Source organism: Scylla paramamosain, chromosome 19, assembly GCF_035594125.1.
Source record: "Scylla paramamosain isolate STU-SP2022 chromosome 19, ASM3559412v1, whole genome shotgun sequence".
NCBI classification, from domain to species: Eukaryota; Metazoa; Arthropoda; class Malacostraca; order Decapoda; family Portunidae; genus Scylla; species Scylla paramamosain.
This window is the reverse complement of record NC_087169.1, coordinates 16,870,079-16,885,782: the sequence shown is the minus strand read 5'-3', so window position 1 is coordinate 16,885,782 and position 15,704 is coordinate 16,870,079. Positions and strand designations below refer to the sequence as shown.

At 43.7% G+C, this 15,704-nt stretch overlaps 1 protein-coding gene across 3 annotated transcripts; it reads left to right on the top strand.

Annotated features, from left to right (window-relative positions):
- Positions 1-634: 634 nt before the first annotated feature.
- Positions 635-14,166, top strand: LOC135109771 (uncharacterized). Of its 3 annotated transcripts, none has more exons than XM_064021388.1 (11): positions 685-740; positions 1,070-1,343; positions 1,717-1,815; positions 2,391-4,967; positions 5,822-5,978; positions 6,893-7,119; positions 7,577-7,659; positions 8,038-8,172; positions 9,220-9,396; positions 11,207-11,412; positions 12,844-14,166. In XM_064021388.1, the coding sequence occupies exons 2-11, from the start codon at positions 1,336-1,338 to the stop codon at positions 13,066-13,068; spliced, it is 3,894 nt and encodes a 1,297-aa protein (XP_063877458.1). In that variant the 5' UTR covers positions 685-740; positions 1,070-1,335; the 3' UTR covers positions 13,069-14,166. The 3 variants fall into 3 exon arrangements, with proteins under 3 accessions (XP_063877456.1, XP_063877458.1, XP_063877457.1); XM_064021387.1 differs by having other exon boundaries at positions 704-740; positions 991-1,343; XM_064021386.1 differs by having other exon boundaries at positions 635-1,343.
- The last annotated feature ends 1,538 nt before the right edge of the window (positions 14,167-15,704 follow it).

Here is a 15,704-nt window from a genome sequence, read left to right as displayed (position 1 = left end):
TAATACATGAGCAAATAAGTAACAAATTAACTAACTAACTACCTATACCTAACTAATTAACTAACTCAATATTTTTATACCTAACTACACGTTCCAGCACGGCAATAGTTTCAACCCCCTTTCGTATAGCATTGTAGTTCTAGTAGTAGTAGTGGTAATACAATGGTGGTGGTGGTGGTGGTGACATATGCACTGCCCGTCAGATACACACGGCTCCCCACCCTTAGCTACCTCTAGTCCACAATCCAATAACGAGGCTGAGAACAGGTCACTCTTTAGTCTTCCTCATCCGTTTTGCAACTCACGACTCCCTTCCCCCGACATCCGAGGCCTTGGGATCAAAGAACGTACGATTTTTTTTTTTTATTACATTTATCCGTTTTAGCGGAAAGGAAGACTAATTATTTTATTTTGTTACCGTGGAATGAGAAACATAAGGGTCTTTATTTAGGTCTCTTTGATTTTTCTGGGGTTTCTCGAGGTGTTGGACTCTGTGGTGGTGTGCGGTGGTGTGTGGTCGAAGGAAAATGAGTGAGAGTGTGGTGGAGTGGTGGTGGACTTGGTGGTGGCGGAGGTGGTGGTGGTGGAAGCCGTATAGTCGAGGTGGGTGTGGAGACAGAGGGGGAGAGTAGTGGGTGTGTGTACGTGTGTGTGTCTGTGGGTGGCTTGGTGGGTCAGGTAGGCTCAGTGGTGGATCAGAGGTGGTGATGAGCACGTTAACTCGTGGTGAAACGTAACTTGTGTGTCATCCCTCTTCACCCTATTATCACTACTACTACAACTACTGCTGCTATCACCACTACTACTACAGCTAACACTACCAAGACCTCTACCTCACCTTTACTAACTCGTCACCCTACTACTACTACTACTACTACTTCTACTACTACTGAAAGACCTCCACGTCACTCTTAGACACCTTAAAATACCCTGAAATATCCTAACGTACTCTAAAACATATCTCATTTACTCTAAAACACCCTAAAACAGCATTTCGCGCCACAGACAAGCACACACAAGCACGCTCACTCTCACCCTACACCCTAAGTGGCGATCCGAATCTCACCAGGACAAGGAGGTTACGAGATTACGAGTCTAGTATGAGTTTCCAGTCCAAGTGGTGACGCTCAAAGGTCCTTCCCGCGTCGCCATGAGTCACCATGCTGCCAGATGGTGACTCCAGGACCAGAATGGTGACGTGACACCGCCGCCCTCACCACGCAGAAGTGTGTGCGTGTGTGCGTGCGTGTGGGTGTGTGTATATATCATATATATATGTGTGTGTGTTGGTGGTGTTGATATAAGCACCAAAAATCCTCAAGAAAATAAAAAAATATGGCTTGGTGAGTTTAAACATTTTTCTTTATATACTTTTTTTTCGAGGACAAATGAAAATGAACAACGTTGCTATTTTTCGTTTTCTTTAAGATCAATAAGTTCTATATCTATCTGTTATTTGTTACTGTTTTTGTCTTAAGTAATTGAATAAACACTAAAATGATGAACTCGGTTTCTTTAAACTGTTCAAAGCATCGATAATTGAATTTTTATTATGTTATAGGTAATAATTTCAATAGTTAACTTTTATATTTTTGTATTTTTCTCTTGAATAATGGAATAAATGTGAAAATTATGGGATAAATTTCTTTAGGATATTCAAAATAGGCTTCTTTTCATCATTAAGGTCGAATAATTTTTAATGGCGTTTTCCTGCAGGACGTCGGAAGTTCCTACAGCGGCCTGCACTTGGGTCCTACGAACCTTGTGTCTCTTTTGGCTCCTTCTGGCTCTGCCTCCCCTTCAGGATAATGCTGGGTAAGTACTGACTCTCTCTCTCTCTCTCTCTCTCTCTCTCTCTCTCTCTCTCTCTCTCTCTCTCTCTCTCTCTCTCTCTCTGTCTGTCTCTCTCTGGCACTCGTTTGTGTATTTATCTTTCCTAAACGTGAAGGTGGCTTTCTATGGCTTCCTAACACATAATTACGTGAGAAAATACTAAGCCAGACGGTTGGGCTGGGTTGCCGAAGCTTTCCAGGACTCACAGCTTCCCAGCCCACCTCCCTCAGCCGCCCTGCCGCTCCACTCCCCACCTCTCCCCTCCGAACGCCCATCACACTGCCATCACCATCCTGCTGTGTAGTGTTTTGGTGCCGCTGATGAGAGAAAGGGTCTTAAAATTTATCCTTTTATTACCCTCCCTTTTATTTCTGCGCCTCCCAGTTGTGGTTTTGCTTATATGAGAGGCGTATTTAGCACGTGCAACTTCCCAGCGCAGCAAAATGAGGTTATCCTGGGTCATGAGAGGTCAAAGGTCAAAGTAATGTGAAGTGTGTTCAAGAAGTTGCATGTCTCGGGCCTTGACCCAGGAATAACCTCACTTTGCTCTTTTGCAGCGTCGCGGGGGTCGAGGTGGTGCAGGCTGTGGCGGTGAAGGACTGTCTCGCCCCCAAGGACTGTCCTAACACGGCCAAAGAGGCGAGGGAGGAGGAGAGAGAGGTACAAAGACTAATACGCAGTGGTTATGAGCAATCAGGTGACCATTTCCTTAGAAGAGGTGAAGGAGGTACTGAGATAAAAGAAAACGGGAGTGCCACATCTGTGACGTCCCCGACGAGGAACGTGAGCGAGGTGGTGCTAGAGGAGAATGTGGAGCGAGTAGTGATCAGCGTGGTGAAGCGAGACACGATGCTGGTGAGTGGCGAGGGAGGCGTGAAGAGGCACAGGTCCCTCTCTGGCGCCTACCTACACGACGCCCACACCAGGAGAGTCCGCCACCGCAGGCACAAACAGGCACAAACTAACACCTCGGTGGATCTGGATAACTTCCTCTCCACGGGGGTGAAATATCCTTGGGAGCAGAGACAGGAGACCATGGAGGAAGAGTTTAACCGTCTTAGCTCCGCCGGGAGGGTCGAGAAAGGTGGTAGAAGGGAGGGAGAAGGGCCCCCCGCAAGCAGGAGGCACGGGGGGAAGAGTCACAGCACCTCCAGATCCAACATTCCGAAGTTCTTAGTCAGGAGGATCGCGAAGCCGAAATTCGTGAGCAAAAACCCTCCTTCTGAAACCTTCGTCAGGAAAATGAACTTCAAGGGCTATATCCAGGAGGACAGCGCTGAAGGAGATGATCAAGAGGGGGACGAGATAAGTGAGGAAGGCGAGGAGGGAGTGATGTTAGTGGAAGGGGAGGACTTATGGGAAACGTCCTTGGCCTCCTACTTCCCTCCGCTACAAGGTGATGGAGACACTATGCCCAACGACCTGACTTCAGCACACAGGGAGGAGCTGACCAACCACCTGGAGGCTCCCGTGACGACCTCCATGACTCCCCTCACGCAGGTCCAGTCCCCTCCCTCAACCCCACCACCTGTCACCACCACCACAACCCCCACTACAACTACCTCTACTACTACTGCTACTACTACTACTACTACTACTACTACTACTACTACTACCACGACTCCCACTACCACCACAATTCCCACTACTACCACTACGACTACTACTACAACACCACGTCCAACTCCTCCACCTACTACTTCAACTACTACTACCACTACCACTCCTGCTACCACTACAACTACCACCACTACTACCACTCCCACCACCCCCATCCCCACTACCTCCTACATCACCATAAAACCACGTTACAGCACGGCGGAAGCAGAGGAAGCAAGTGGGCCTCTTGAGAGAGAGGAAGACGAAGAGGAAACAGAGTATGAAGATACGACGGAAGGCACCGAGGAAGTGGAGGAAAAGGAGGAGGAGGAAGATGAGAATGGAAAGAATGGAACTGTGCCAGCCTTCATCCCTTCCAAGCTCCCTTTCGGCCCCTTCATTCCATCCTTCCAGCGGCCGCGCCAGCCGTCCCCCGGGGTGCTGCGCGGCCTCATTGGGAAGTTCCACCCATTCTTACTGTCCTCGGAGAAGACTCGCGGATCCAAGGCCAACACCGGGGACCTGATGACCAACATGCTGTCCCCGCTGGTGGGAAACTACCCGCGGCGCACCAAGGCCAAGGGACATAAAGTACTAGGGTTCGATCACCAGAGGAGCCACGCGGAGGAGCTGTACAACCAGGTGTCCGGGAGCCTTATGCCTGGCAAGAACTCGAGGCCCCTTCTGCCGGACACGTACCCAACTTTCCCGCTGCTGCGACACAGCAAGAATCGCAAGTTCCGCAACAAGTTCCACGGAGGTTTCGCGTTGACTGACCAGGGACATGAGGACATCCTCACACGGACGGAGGCGCCGCAAGGCGAGAACACTCACCCAGACCGTAACTTAGTGATCCTTGGAACCATGGCGGACGACGCGGTGATAGAGACAATCCGAGGCTGCACGCGACACGTCAAACTGCAGCTGACTGACCACTACAGCGTCGACGATCTCATGAAGGAGGCGACCAACCCTCTGCGTCAGCTGGTCGTCTACGTCAATTTGAAGAGCGTCAATTATGAAGGCTACAGCTTGGTCCTGGAGCGGCTGAGGCACCTCCTGGACTACCTGGCAGTGGTGCAGGGCGGCCTGGCTCTCTACAGCGTCATCCCGTCGGAGCAGGAGGCCATCAACACCACACGCAGCGCGGAGGTCAAGTCGCACCTCATCACTCTTAGCGACTCTGTGCTGGACCACTGCGCGCGCCTCTACCCGACGTGCTACCAGGCCTACCACCTCAATGACCTCACCTCGCGCCTCCAGAAGAGCTACGACAAGGACAGTGGCTTCGATGTGTACCGCCTGGAGGGGAATGAAGAGGCGGGGTGCTCCTCCAACGAGGTGTGCGGCACCTCAGGGCCTCCTGGTGACGAGGCCCCGCTTCAGTCAGACCCTCGGGAACAGCTGCAAGAGTTCGGACAGGCAGTGTGTCGCTCCTCCTACCACGTGATGATTGAATTCGAGGCTAACCTTCCAACTTATGACTTCGAGGATGAGAACAGGTTTTGGGAGAACGCGCGGGAGGAGAGCATTAGGTGAGGCCCCCAACAATCCTCCACTTCTCTATTGAGTATTACCATTGGTCCATTCTTTACTGCCTCTCTTGCTTAATGGTGAAATCCTTGGTTAAGATACATTACCACTTGTTCGAGTCTATCTTTGTCATCTCCACCAACTAGACTTCATCTTAGCTCCTTTCGTTATCTTCTTTGTGTCGTTGTTTTCTCTTTTTCTTTTTTTTCTTTTTTTATTGTCTAGTGTAAAACAAAGAGAGTGCGTGTTCCTTCGCTGTCGCCAAATCTAATTACGTCTCCCCTAAGCTGGTTACTGACTCACGCAGGGAGGATGGATTACTGCCGGTAGGGAGAACGGTACGATAATAAGAATAATCCTTTCCGGGGTAAACGGCGTTCAAAATGCTTCACTTCGCCTTTGTCCAAAATTACCAGTCACCGTTACAAATATTCAAGAAAATGTTGATTAGGAGCGGTGTCTGTTGAGCTTCTTCAACAAATATGGTAGACAGAACAAGGAGTTTATAAACATTTTGAGTAATCCCTTCCGAGGTAAAAGTCGCTCAAAATGCTCCAGCTCGTGTTTTCGTCCGTAAATTACCATCGTTACCGTTAAAAATCTCCAAGAAAATGTAAGTTTTGAACGGTATCTATTAAATTTATTCAATGGTATAGTAGACAAAGAATTAGGCGTTATAAACATTTCAAACATTTGCTGGGGCGGAGATTGTACGTGGATAATGTACCTTGTTTATATTTTAGGGGATAATATGCAGTGAATAATACAGAGGATAATACACAGAGGATAATACAACTTGTTTATGTTACAGAGGATAACATACAGAGGATGATATTCCTTCTCGTTTACGTTTCAGAGTCCGCGCGCAAACAGGCCTGGTGCTTCACGACATCTTGCCACTCGAGCTCAAGAAATACGACAAGAACAGACCTCCCAAGTACGAGGGGCAGGCCACCATTGTGTACTTCCATGTCACTGTGCTCTCCGTAGACTCCATCAACGAGGAGTCAATGGTAAGAGAGGCAGATGAGTTAATGAAAGTTGACAGTAATTGTAAGAAGATAATGAGAAAACAATTGTGATGACTGAATCTATAGTGAGAGACAGACGAGTAAATTAATAAACAGGGAAATAAGTTACTAGTAATTGTAAGAACATACGTTAATGAGAAAGTTATTGTCACGACCCCTTCCACTCTCTCGGGTATCACGCTGGAGCACTGAGAAATTAATGTGAAGGTGGAATAACTTTGCTTTGAGAGATATTTGACGAGACTTTGATTCACAGGGTAATAAGCTAGCAACAGTAGTAAGAACATACGATAATAATAAATGAAACACTGAGAAACTTATCTGAAGACGGGATAACTTAGCTGTGAGTGGTATTTTATAATGGATGAGACCTGTGAATGAACACCAAGGAATAGAATGCAGAATACTCAAAGGAAAAGCGGATCCAACACCTTTACCAGCCAAGCCAAGGCGATCACCAACTCCAGAATGTTTTTTAGTCAGCCTTTACTGTCCTGCCACTTCACAAATGAATACAAATTAATCTGTGGAACAAAGAGTGAATTAGAGATAAACAAATGAGTAAACTAGCAAGGGTAAGGGAAAAAAAGGTTGATAAGGAGAATATGAAAGAGTGACAAGACTGTAAAAGTACAGTTCATCTAACCAAGAGAGAGAGAGTATTCAGACTTGTTATCTGATATTGAAAACAAATTATGAATTAAATGGAGATGAACAAATGAGTAAACTAGCAACAATAGCAAGAGAAAAAGTTGATAAGGAGAATATGAAAGAATAACAAGACTGCAAAAGCACAACTCATCGAACCAAGAGAAAGCATTAAAACTTGTAATCTGAAACTGAAAGCGGATTATGCGGATAACTAACTCTCTATTTCTACTGTTTTCTCTTGGCAGACTTACGTGGCCGACATCTTCCTGGCGCAGAGCTGGAGGGACCACCGTCTGCGCCTGCCGGAGAACATGACGGAGGAGTACCGCATCCTGGACGTGGAGTGGCTGCAGAACATTTGGCGGCCAGATTGTTTCTTCAAGAACGCCAAGAAAGTGACCTTCCACGAGATGTCCGTGCCCAACCATTACCTCTGGCTGTACCACGACAAGACGCTTCTCTACATGGCTAAGTGAGCGTGCAGGGAAACGCTCTAAAAACATCCGAAAATCGACTTGAAACATCCAAAACCTACTCAAAACACTCTAGAGACATTTGAAAACCTACTCAAAACAATCCACAAACTTGTAAACCGACTTAAAACATGCAAACTTTATTCGAAACACCATAATAACATCCGAAAACCGACTTAGAATATCCAAAGTTTTACTCAGACTCAAAAGAAACCCAAAAACTTGAAAACACTTATTATTATACACTCAAAAAGACACTTCACCCTTAAAATGAGTCGAGTTAACTTTTTTTTTTTCTTCCTGTATCATTTGTTAGTTTCTTTACGATACATATGTTTATTAAATCATTTCTTTCTCAGGCTTACTCTTTTGATTTGCATGTTTTCTTTTTTTTCTGAATCTTTTTATTAGTTTCTTCCCGATAGACTTATGTTTATTAATTTGTTTGCTCCTCAGGCTCACTCTTGTGCTGTCCTGTGCCATGAAGTTTGAAGCTTACCCACACGACACCCAGATCTGCTCCATGATGATTGAAAGCTGTAAGTAAATCATCTTTATTATATAGTAATGAGAAATGATGGTAGTACGCACTAGTAGTGATAATAATGGTAGATGAGGGGCGCAACGAGTCACGGTGATGGAGATGGTAGTGAAAATAGTAGCGATAATAGCAGTAATGGTGATGAGGGATGAATAGAGTAATGGTGATGGGGGTGGTAGAGGTAATGATAATGATAGTAAAAATAATGGTAATGAATGGTAATGATGATGGAGATAGTAATGATATTTCTAGTGACAATGTTGGTGATGATATAACAATAACGGGGAAGAGAATAATGGTGTAGAGAGCTATGTTGATAAAAAGTTAGACGTGGTGATGCTGGTAATAATGATGGTGATGCTTGTGGTGGTCGCAGTGTCCCACACGACTCACGACCTGGTGTTTAAATGGAACGAGACCGACCCTCTGGTGGTGAACCCTGACATCGAACTGCCGCAGCTCGACATCTCCAGAAACAACACGGAGGACTGCACGCTGACGTACTCCACAGGTGTGTGTGTTGGGGGTAGGGGGGGGGTCTGTGTGTGTTGGGTGTGGGGGGTGGTCTGTGTGTGTTGGGTGTAGGGGGTGGTCTGTGTGTGTTGGGTGTAGGGAGTGTCTGTGTGTGTTGGGGGTAGGGGGGGTCTGTGTGTGTTGGGTGTGGGGGGTGGTCTGTGTGTGTTGGGTGTAGGGGGGTGTCTGTGTGTGTTGGGTCTGGGTCTGTGAGGTCGTCTGTTAACACACTTGTCCAAAGCTCTCTTGATTACTTGTTATCACTGGACTGTATCCTAAACATGTCGTCTTATTTCTTACATCTAATTGTTTACTTTTACAGTGACTGCCACGTGTATACCTGACGGATTCTTGCAGCTTCCCTTATTTCCTTATGTTTTAATTCCCCAGTAAAAATTATTGGGGGTTTTCAAGGGAGTTTTTGTGACTATTGAGAGTTTAACAAGAGTTCTGCATCATCAGCTTGGAAAACACTTATTAAAGCCGGGCTAGTCATCCGTGTGACCTTTGAAAACAGTCCTGATGGGAGAACGAAGCGTTTGAGAATACAGGACTCAGTATAATGGACTCTTATTACGAGATGCTTGTTTGCTGCACAGGAACAGGAAACTCAGAGGTGAACGATTAAGCATCAGAGAAGTGCTTCCGCCATCGACATACATGTGAATGATGTAATGGTTAACTGCGTCCTCTGTCGGCAGTCTTACGAACTACTTTGTTGACTGTGCTACCCTCTCGTGACAAATTCATTAACCATTTAGTTTAACACTGCCCTCTATCGGCAAGCTTTCGAACTTTTTTATTGACTGCAATACTGCGCACTGTTTTTACACTTTAATGCATTGCCCTCTTAGAGTTGCACATCTGTTTTATCTGCTTATCTATTTATTTATTTATTTATTATAACTTTTATCATTACTACTACTACTACTACTACTACTACTACTACTACTACTACTACTACTACTACTACTACTACTACTACTATTACTACTACTATTACTAATACTACTTATATACTCATCTACCTACCATTTTTTCCCAGGAAACTTCACGTGCCTGGCGGTGGTCTTCAACCTGCGGCGGCGCCTCGGGTATCACCTGTTCCACACGTACGTGCCCTCGGCCATCACAGTGGTCATGTCCTGGATCTCCTTCTGGATCAAGCCTGAAGCCATTCCAGCTCGCGTCACACTCGGCGTCACCTCCCTGCTGACTCTGGGTACGTGGACGTTTATTTATAGCACGCGTCTTACTCTTCTTTGATTCAGCCTTGTAAAATATGATACCTTGATTTCCTGTACGTGTTTGGACTCTCATTTGATTTTTATTCGTAGGTGATGCGGCAATACAACGCTACTTTTTGTTATTGGCGTACGATAATTTTATTCTTCGGAGTACGAGTGTTAGTAAATCTGTACATACCTTTGTCAAGGAGCGAATTATAGTGGATACTCATTTGATTCTTGTTCAAAATGTTCCACGACAAATGATTTACCTTTGGATAATAAACTTTTATATAATGTAAAATAAATTAATAAATAAATACGAGGGAAAATACTTACTTAAGTAATTCTGAGATGAAGTTCGATAAAATAATTATCTTCTGTTGGCCAATAAACTCTGATACGATGTGAAATAAGTAAAAAGATAGACAAAAAAAATGTGAGAAAATACACAATGAAGCAATACAGAGGCATTAAAAACATCATATCTCACTTTGATATAACGAGTCCTTATCTGGAAGGCCAAGGTCGGTAATGCATGGTGGGTATCCTTGAGAGTTCATTTATAGCAGTGGCACGTCATGCAGGGCTTCATCTCGCGCCCCTGACATGCACACTTCAAGGTGGCCTATCCATGGCGCTCTAGGACTTCGCATTGCCTTGTCTGTCTGTCTGTTTGTCCGTCTGATTGGCGCTCTAAGTCTTCGCGTTATCCTCTTTGCATGTCCCATTGTGCAACTGTCTGTCTGTCTGTGTGTCTCTGCGTGTGTGTGTGATTGTAAGTCAGTAAATGTCTAAGTATTACCAATGGACAATCTGACATATGCTATTAACTTATTCAAATTTTTGCTTCTTGGTCTATATTTATCCTCTCGTCGAAACGTGAATGACTGAATGGCTGGCTAGTTGATGAGATGACTGGTTTTTAGGATGTCTTGTTTTTGTAGTTAAATGGCAAGATATCGGTCTATTTAAGCTCACAGGGCTGATTACGTACACCTGTCTCAGCACTACAAGCCATCTAAGCATTTTAAAGTGTTTGTTATTCTTTTGCTAACTCTTTTACTGCTATAGTCATCCTTCCTTAACCCTCGTAGCTCCGTGAAAATGGTTTATGTAGAGACATAGGAAAGAAAAGAGAAAGAAAAATCAGGTTAGTTTTGCCTTTTTATGTGACAGAAATATTTACAAGAACTTAGCACAAAAATAGTGTTTAATAAGATATAGGTATTAAAGGGAAATATTTGTTAAGCAGTGAAAGGGTTAATTCGCTATTCGTTCCCCGGAGTATCTGCTTGCTTCCAATTGTCTCATGTTAGCAGACCAGCAGTATCGTCCACACATACCGAACAGTTTAGCTGATGCGTATTCATAACATTCTAGCTAAATATATATACCTCATTTCCTAACTCAATAACTTATAACATTCTGCCAGTAATCACAACATTCGCAGCGACTCATAACATCTCAGGTAAATACAGGTACTTAAAACACTCCAATTACAGGTACTTATATCCCAGCTTTATTACTCTACTCATGACTTTCTTCAGTACTCACCTTCACCTTGAATCACCATTCACCTTGACTCATAACATGTACTCAATACTCAACCAAACTCCCTTAACATAAATCCCAAACACCTAAACGCCTCAAACCATAACATTTTAGTTAAATGCCTCTAGCCATAGCATTCCACCTAAATGCCTCTAACCATAACATTCTAGCTAAATGCCTCTAACCATAACATTCTAGCTAAATGCCTCTACCCCAAGCAAGTCAAGGAGCCTCCCACCCGTTTCTCCCCAGCCACTCAAAACCAGCAGTCCCAGTCGTCCCTGCCGCCCGTGTCCTACATCAAGGCCATTGACGTGTGGATGTCCTCCTGCACCGTGTTCGTCTTCGCCTCCTTGCTGCAGTTCGGGCTGGTCAACTACTTCATGGACGCCGAGCCGCTCAGCAAGGACATGACTGGCTACTCAGTGGAGGACCTCACTGACCTGGACGAGAAGAAGGTGAGGTGTTCGATTCTGTCTGACGCACTGATTTCTCTCTCTCTCTCTCTCTCTCTCTCTCTCTCTCTCTGGTATTAGTTTTAAGATTCCTTGCCATTATTCCCACGCGTTCTAATTAAACTCTTTCCTATTCTAATGAAGGAAAAACATGTCCACGCTCCACGCCGCTCCATTATCAGGCGAGGCTAGGTTTTCTCTTTCTCTCTCTCTCTCTCTCTCTCTCTCTCTCTCTCTCTCTCTCTCTCTCTCTCTCTCTCTCTCTCTCTCTCTCTCTCTCTCTCTCTCTCTCTTTTCATGTAGATAACTTTTGATAAGAGCTGTCGAGTGGCTCTATGCAATCACTGATACCACTCAAGGTTGTCGTACCACTAACCTTAATTTCAGTAAGGTGTAATCAGTGTAAGCAATGGGAGCGACATCGAAAAAAATACTATAACTCCTTTCCTACTTTTTTTTGGGGAAGAAAATAGGTTGGTTTTTGCATCCTTCAACTTTTTGTATCTCTTAGCCTAGTTTTAGTCCACTTTACAGAGAGATAACATACATTACAAATAATGATGTCTAACCAGTTTTCGTTAGATTTTTCTCCTTCCATTCCTGTCACTTGCGGAATAGACTGAAGCAAAAGGAAATGACGTCATATTTGAATTTATTACGCATTATTTCCACATTTTCTGTCTAACAAATAAAAAAAACACATAGGTACAAAAAGAATATTGTAAATGAGTCATGAACGAGTTATTTTCATTTTTTTGCTTCCTGTTAGTGGCGGAAGTAAGCATAAACAAATAGAAAATGTGTTATACTTGAGTTTCGAACGTATTATTTCTTCCTTTTTCTTCCTTGCAAATACAGAGAGATAAAACAAACAAAGAATAGGATAGGTGTTATATTTGAGTCTCTAATGCATTATTTCTCACCCATTCTTACCTAAAAAGTGGCGAAAAATGCGTAAATAAACTGAAGATTCATCGTATTTCACTCAAACGCAGTATTTTTCACCTTTCCTCACCGGCACTGAAAAAAAAGTATCATAATTAATTCTAACTCATCATTCTCGCCTATACGCACCTATAAATACCTTAAAAATTACACATAAATCATAAAAATGCTCATATAATTTATCACACAGTTTCATTTCCCATTTTCTTGAATTATTCCTCATTTTCTCTTATTATTCCCCATTCTCTTTCCCTCCCATTTTGTCAAAGTATTCCCCTTTTTCTCTCCTTTCCTATTTTTTTTTTTAATTATTCTCTATTTCTCTCGAATCATTCCCCAGTTTCACTTTTTCATCTAAAATAATTCACCATTTTCTTTAATAACTCCTCGTTTTCTCTCCCCTCGTCGGATGATGGGATACTGAATTCATACCCATTTTCTCTAATAATTCCCCATTTTCTCTAATAACTCCCCGTTTTCTTTCACCAGTCGGATGATGGGAGACTCAACGGGTACTCACACTCGCGCACCAGAGCCAGGAGTCGCAGCAGGAGTCGTATGAGGTCCCACAGTCCCGGCGTGCCTCAGTATGTAGTCCACCGCTGCACGGGGAAGGATATTGCTCTCTACATTGACAAGTTCTCCCGTGGCTTCTTCCCCTTCGCTTTCTTCGTCCTCAACATCTCCTACTGGACAACCTACGGCACAATGTAATCACGCCCTTGTCCTCCTCCTCCGATTTGTGTTCTTGTTCTTGTCCTTCTTCGTGTTCTTTTTTTTTCCGCCTGTCTTTCATTTTTTTTTCTTTCTCTATGTATATTTCGTTATCTTTTACTATCATATTTTCTGCTGATTAGTTCCTTGTTCGTTTCATTTGTATTTACGTTTTTGTTCTTTGTGTTTTCTCTCTCTCTCTCTCTCTCTCTCTCTCTCTCTCTCTCTCTCTCTCTCTCTCTCTCTCTCTCTCTCTCTCTCTCTCTCTCTCTCTCTCTCTCTTCCGTTATCTTTTCTATCCTGTTTTTCTGTTGATTAGTTTCTTGTTTTTTTCTTTTCTCTTACCCTTGTTTTTTTCATATTTTATTGCTGTTTCCTTTCATGTTTTCATTATGTTCCTTGTGTCCCTCTCTCTCTGTTTCCTTTTTCTTTTTTTCTTATCCTTTTCTCTTTATTTATTGTTTTTTTCGTCTTGTTTTGTCCGGTTCTGTTTTTTTTTCTTTAAATCGTTGTTTATCTCTTCTCTGGTCATTATTTTCCTTCTTCACCATCGTCTCTCTCTCTCTCTCTCTCTCTCTCTCTCTCTCTCTCTCTCTCTCTCTCTCTCTCTCTCTCTCTCTCTCTCTCTCTCTCTCTCCTTTATTTTTATCTTATTCCTTTATTTCTTCTCATTTTCTTACATCACCTCCACTCCCATCCTCCTCGTCCTTCTCCTCCTCCTCCTTTAATTCGTTCTACTCCTTCAATTCTCCTACTCATTTGCCAACACCTTCACAGTCTTCCTCTTCCTCCTCCTCCACTACCACCACCATCACAACCACCACCACCACCACCACCACCTTCACCACCTCCTGCTGCAGCTCATCAAAAAAAAAAGCGCAGAGTCAGAAACAAAACTGCGCAGTAGACCCAGCGAACCTCCCCCCGCCCCCAAAGCAAGCAAGTGACCGACCCCTGAGCTGAGAGAAAACGGACTGACCTTCTGTAACACACGGACGTAATGGAGGCTGATGGACAGGTGAGACAGGTGTGTGTACGTACGTAGGTAGCGGTCCCGTGCTGGTGAGCCGCGTACGTCTGCTGATCAAGGACGTGGAAGTTGTCCTTAGTGAATATGGAGGTTATTGAGGTGAGGGAGATGTAGGAGGAGGAGGAGAAGGAGGAGGAGGAGGAGGAGGAGGAGGAGGAGGAGGAGGAGGAGGAGGAGGAGGAAGGGGTGGTGGAGGAGTGAAGGAGAGGAAAATTATGTGAGAGGCGAGTGTATTATTATAACTGTATTCCCAGAGAGAGAGAGAGAGAGAGAGAGAGAGAGAGAGAGAGAGAGAGAGAGAGAGAGAGAGAGAGAATTGAGACAGAGAAAATAGAAATATTGAACTTTAACAATCCTACGCAGTTGCTTTATAATTTCAACCTTTTTTTTTATTTCCCAAGAGAAAACATATCTTACATTTCTTTTAGCATTTATAGATAGATGCGTTGGTGAAATTAAGCTCTCCTTTTCCCTTCCTTTTCTTCTTAATGGGACAGAAAGAGTGAGTGAAAGAAACCAAATAGAGGGAAGGGAAGTTAAAGGGAAGGTAGGATAGAGGCAGGTGTCAGTCTCTCTCTCTCTCTCTCTCTCTCTCTCTCTTTCCACACTACACTGTACAGCGTCTCTCCATAGCTTATGATAGATAATGCTTTTGAATTAACACATAGACTGAGGTTGACAGACTGATCTTGCCTTAAAAATAGTCGTCTTGTTGTGAATGTTTGTGTGGGCGAAAGTTTACGGTTCTGTGTTCTAAATGTCTGTAGGGGGAACATATGAAAAGAGACGATAAAAGACGCTGCATTTGGTTATTGGCACAGTTAAGTGACAGCTGAGTGATTAGATCCAACGAGAAAGATTGTGGATTTTATGAGTGCAGAAGTGAAGAGGCGGTAGAGTGATTAGAGCTCTTCAAAAAATAAAATGCACTGAATCTTAAAACTGCCAAAGTGAATGGACAGTGAAGTGACCCATGGATCTGTGAAGTGATGTGAAATGACTGGAATTTTATTGGCTGAAAGAATCTATTGTTTTAATTCAGAGAGACATGACTGGCTGAGTGAGTCTATAGTTAAATTTAGATGATTGGTTGCAAGAATTGAGTTTGAATTTAGAACAAGCTGATTCGCTATGAGAATCCAGTTTGAATTTAAAAAGACATGACTGATTGTTGGGAGGTTTAAATTTAGAGCAGGCTGATTGGCTGAGAGAACCAATCATTTGAATTTGGACAAAACTGATTGGTCCGATTTGTTAGACACTACGTTCATTTGACATTGATTTTTCTCCTGTTTACTTTCTTTTTTCCTGTCATGGAGTGTAGAGGCGCAAGTCATGTTTACCTTTTATCTGTCTCATGAGGCCCGTGCAGGTGTGTCTGGGCTGCCATGTCTCTTGTATGGATAATCTCGTTCACTTGTCACCTGTGTGTTGTGTATTGATAACTCATGCCGTAAGTAGAATTATAGTTTGTAAAGGTTTGGAGAGCAGAGTAAAGCATTATAAGTGAAAGGTTGTTTTATTCACACATACACACACACACACACACACACACACGCCCTTGACATTTCACCCGTTTTCTAATCTTTCGCCTTTCTTTTCGTAT

Bases quoted from the DNA above. Each gene is read 5' to 3' on its own strand.
- LOC135109771 (XM_064021386.1), top strand. The intron at 7,120-7,576 runs GTGAGCGTGCAG...TTTGCTCCTCAG, and splicing joins ACGCTTCTCTACATGGCTAA to GCTCACTCTTGTGCTGTCCT. The intron at 11,413-12,843 runs GTGAGGTGTTCG...TTCTTTCACCAG, and splicing joins CTGACCTGGACGAGAAGAAG to TCGGATGATGGGAGACTCAA.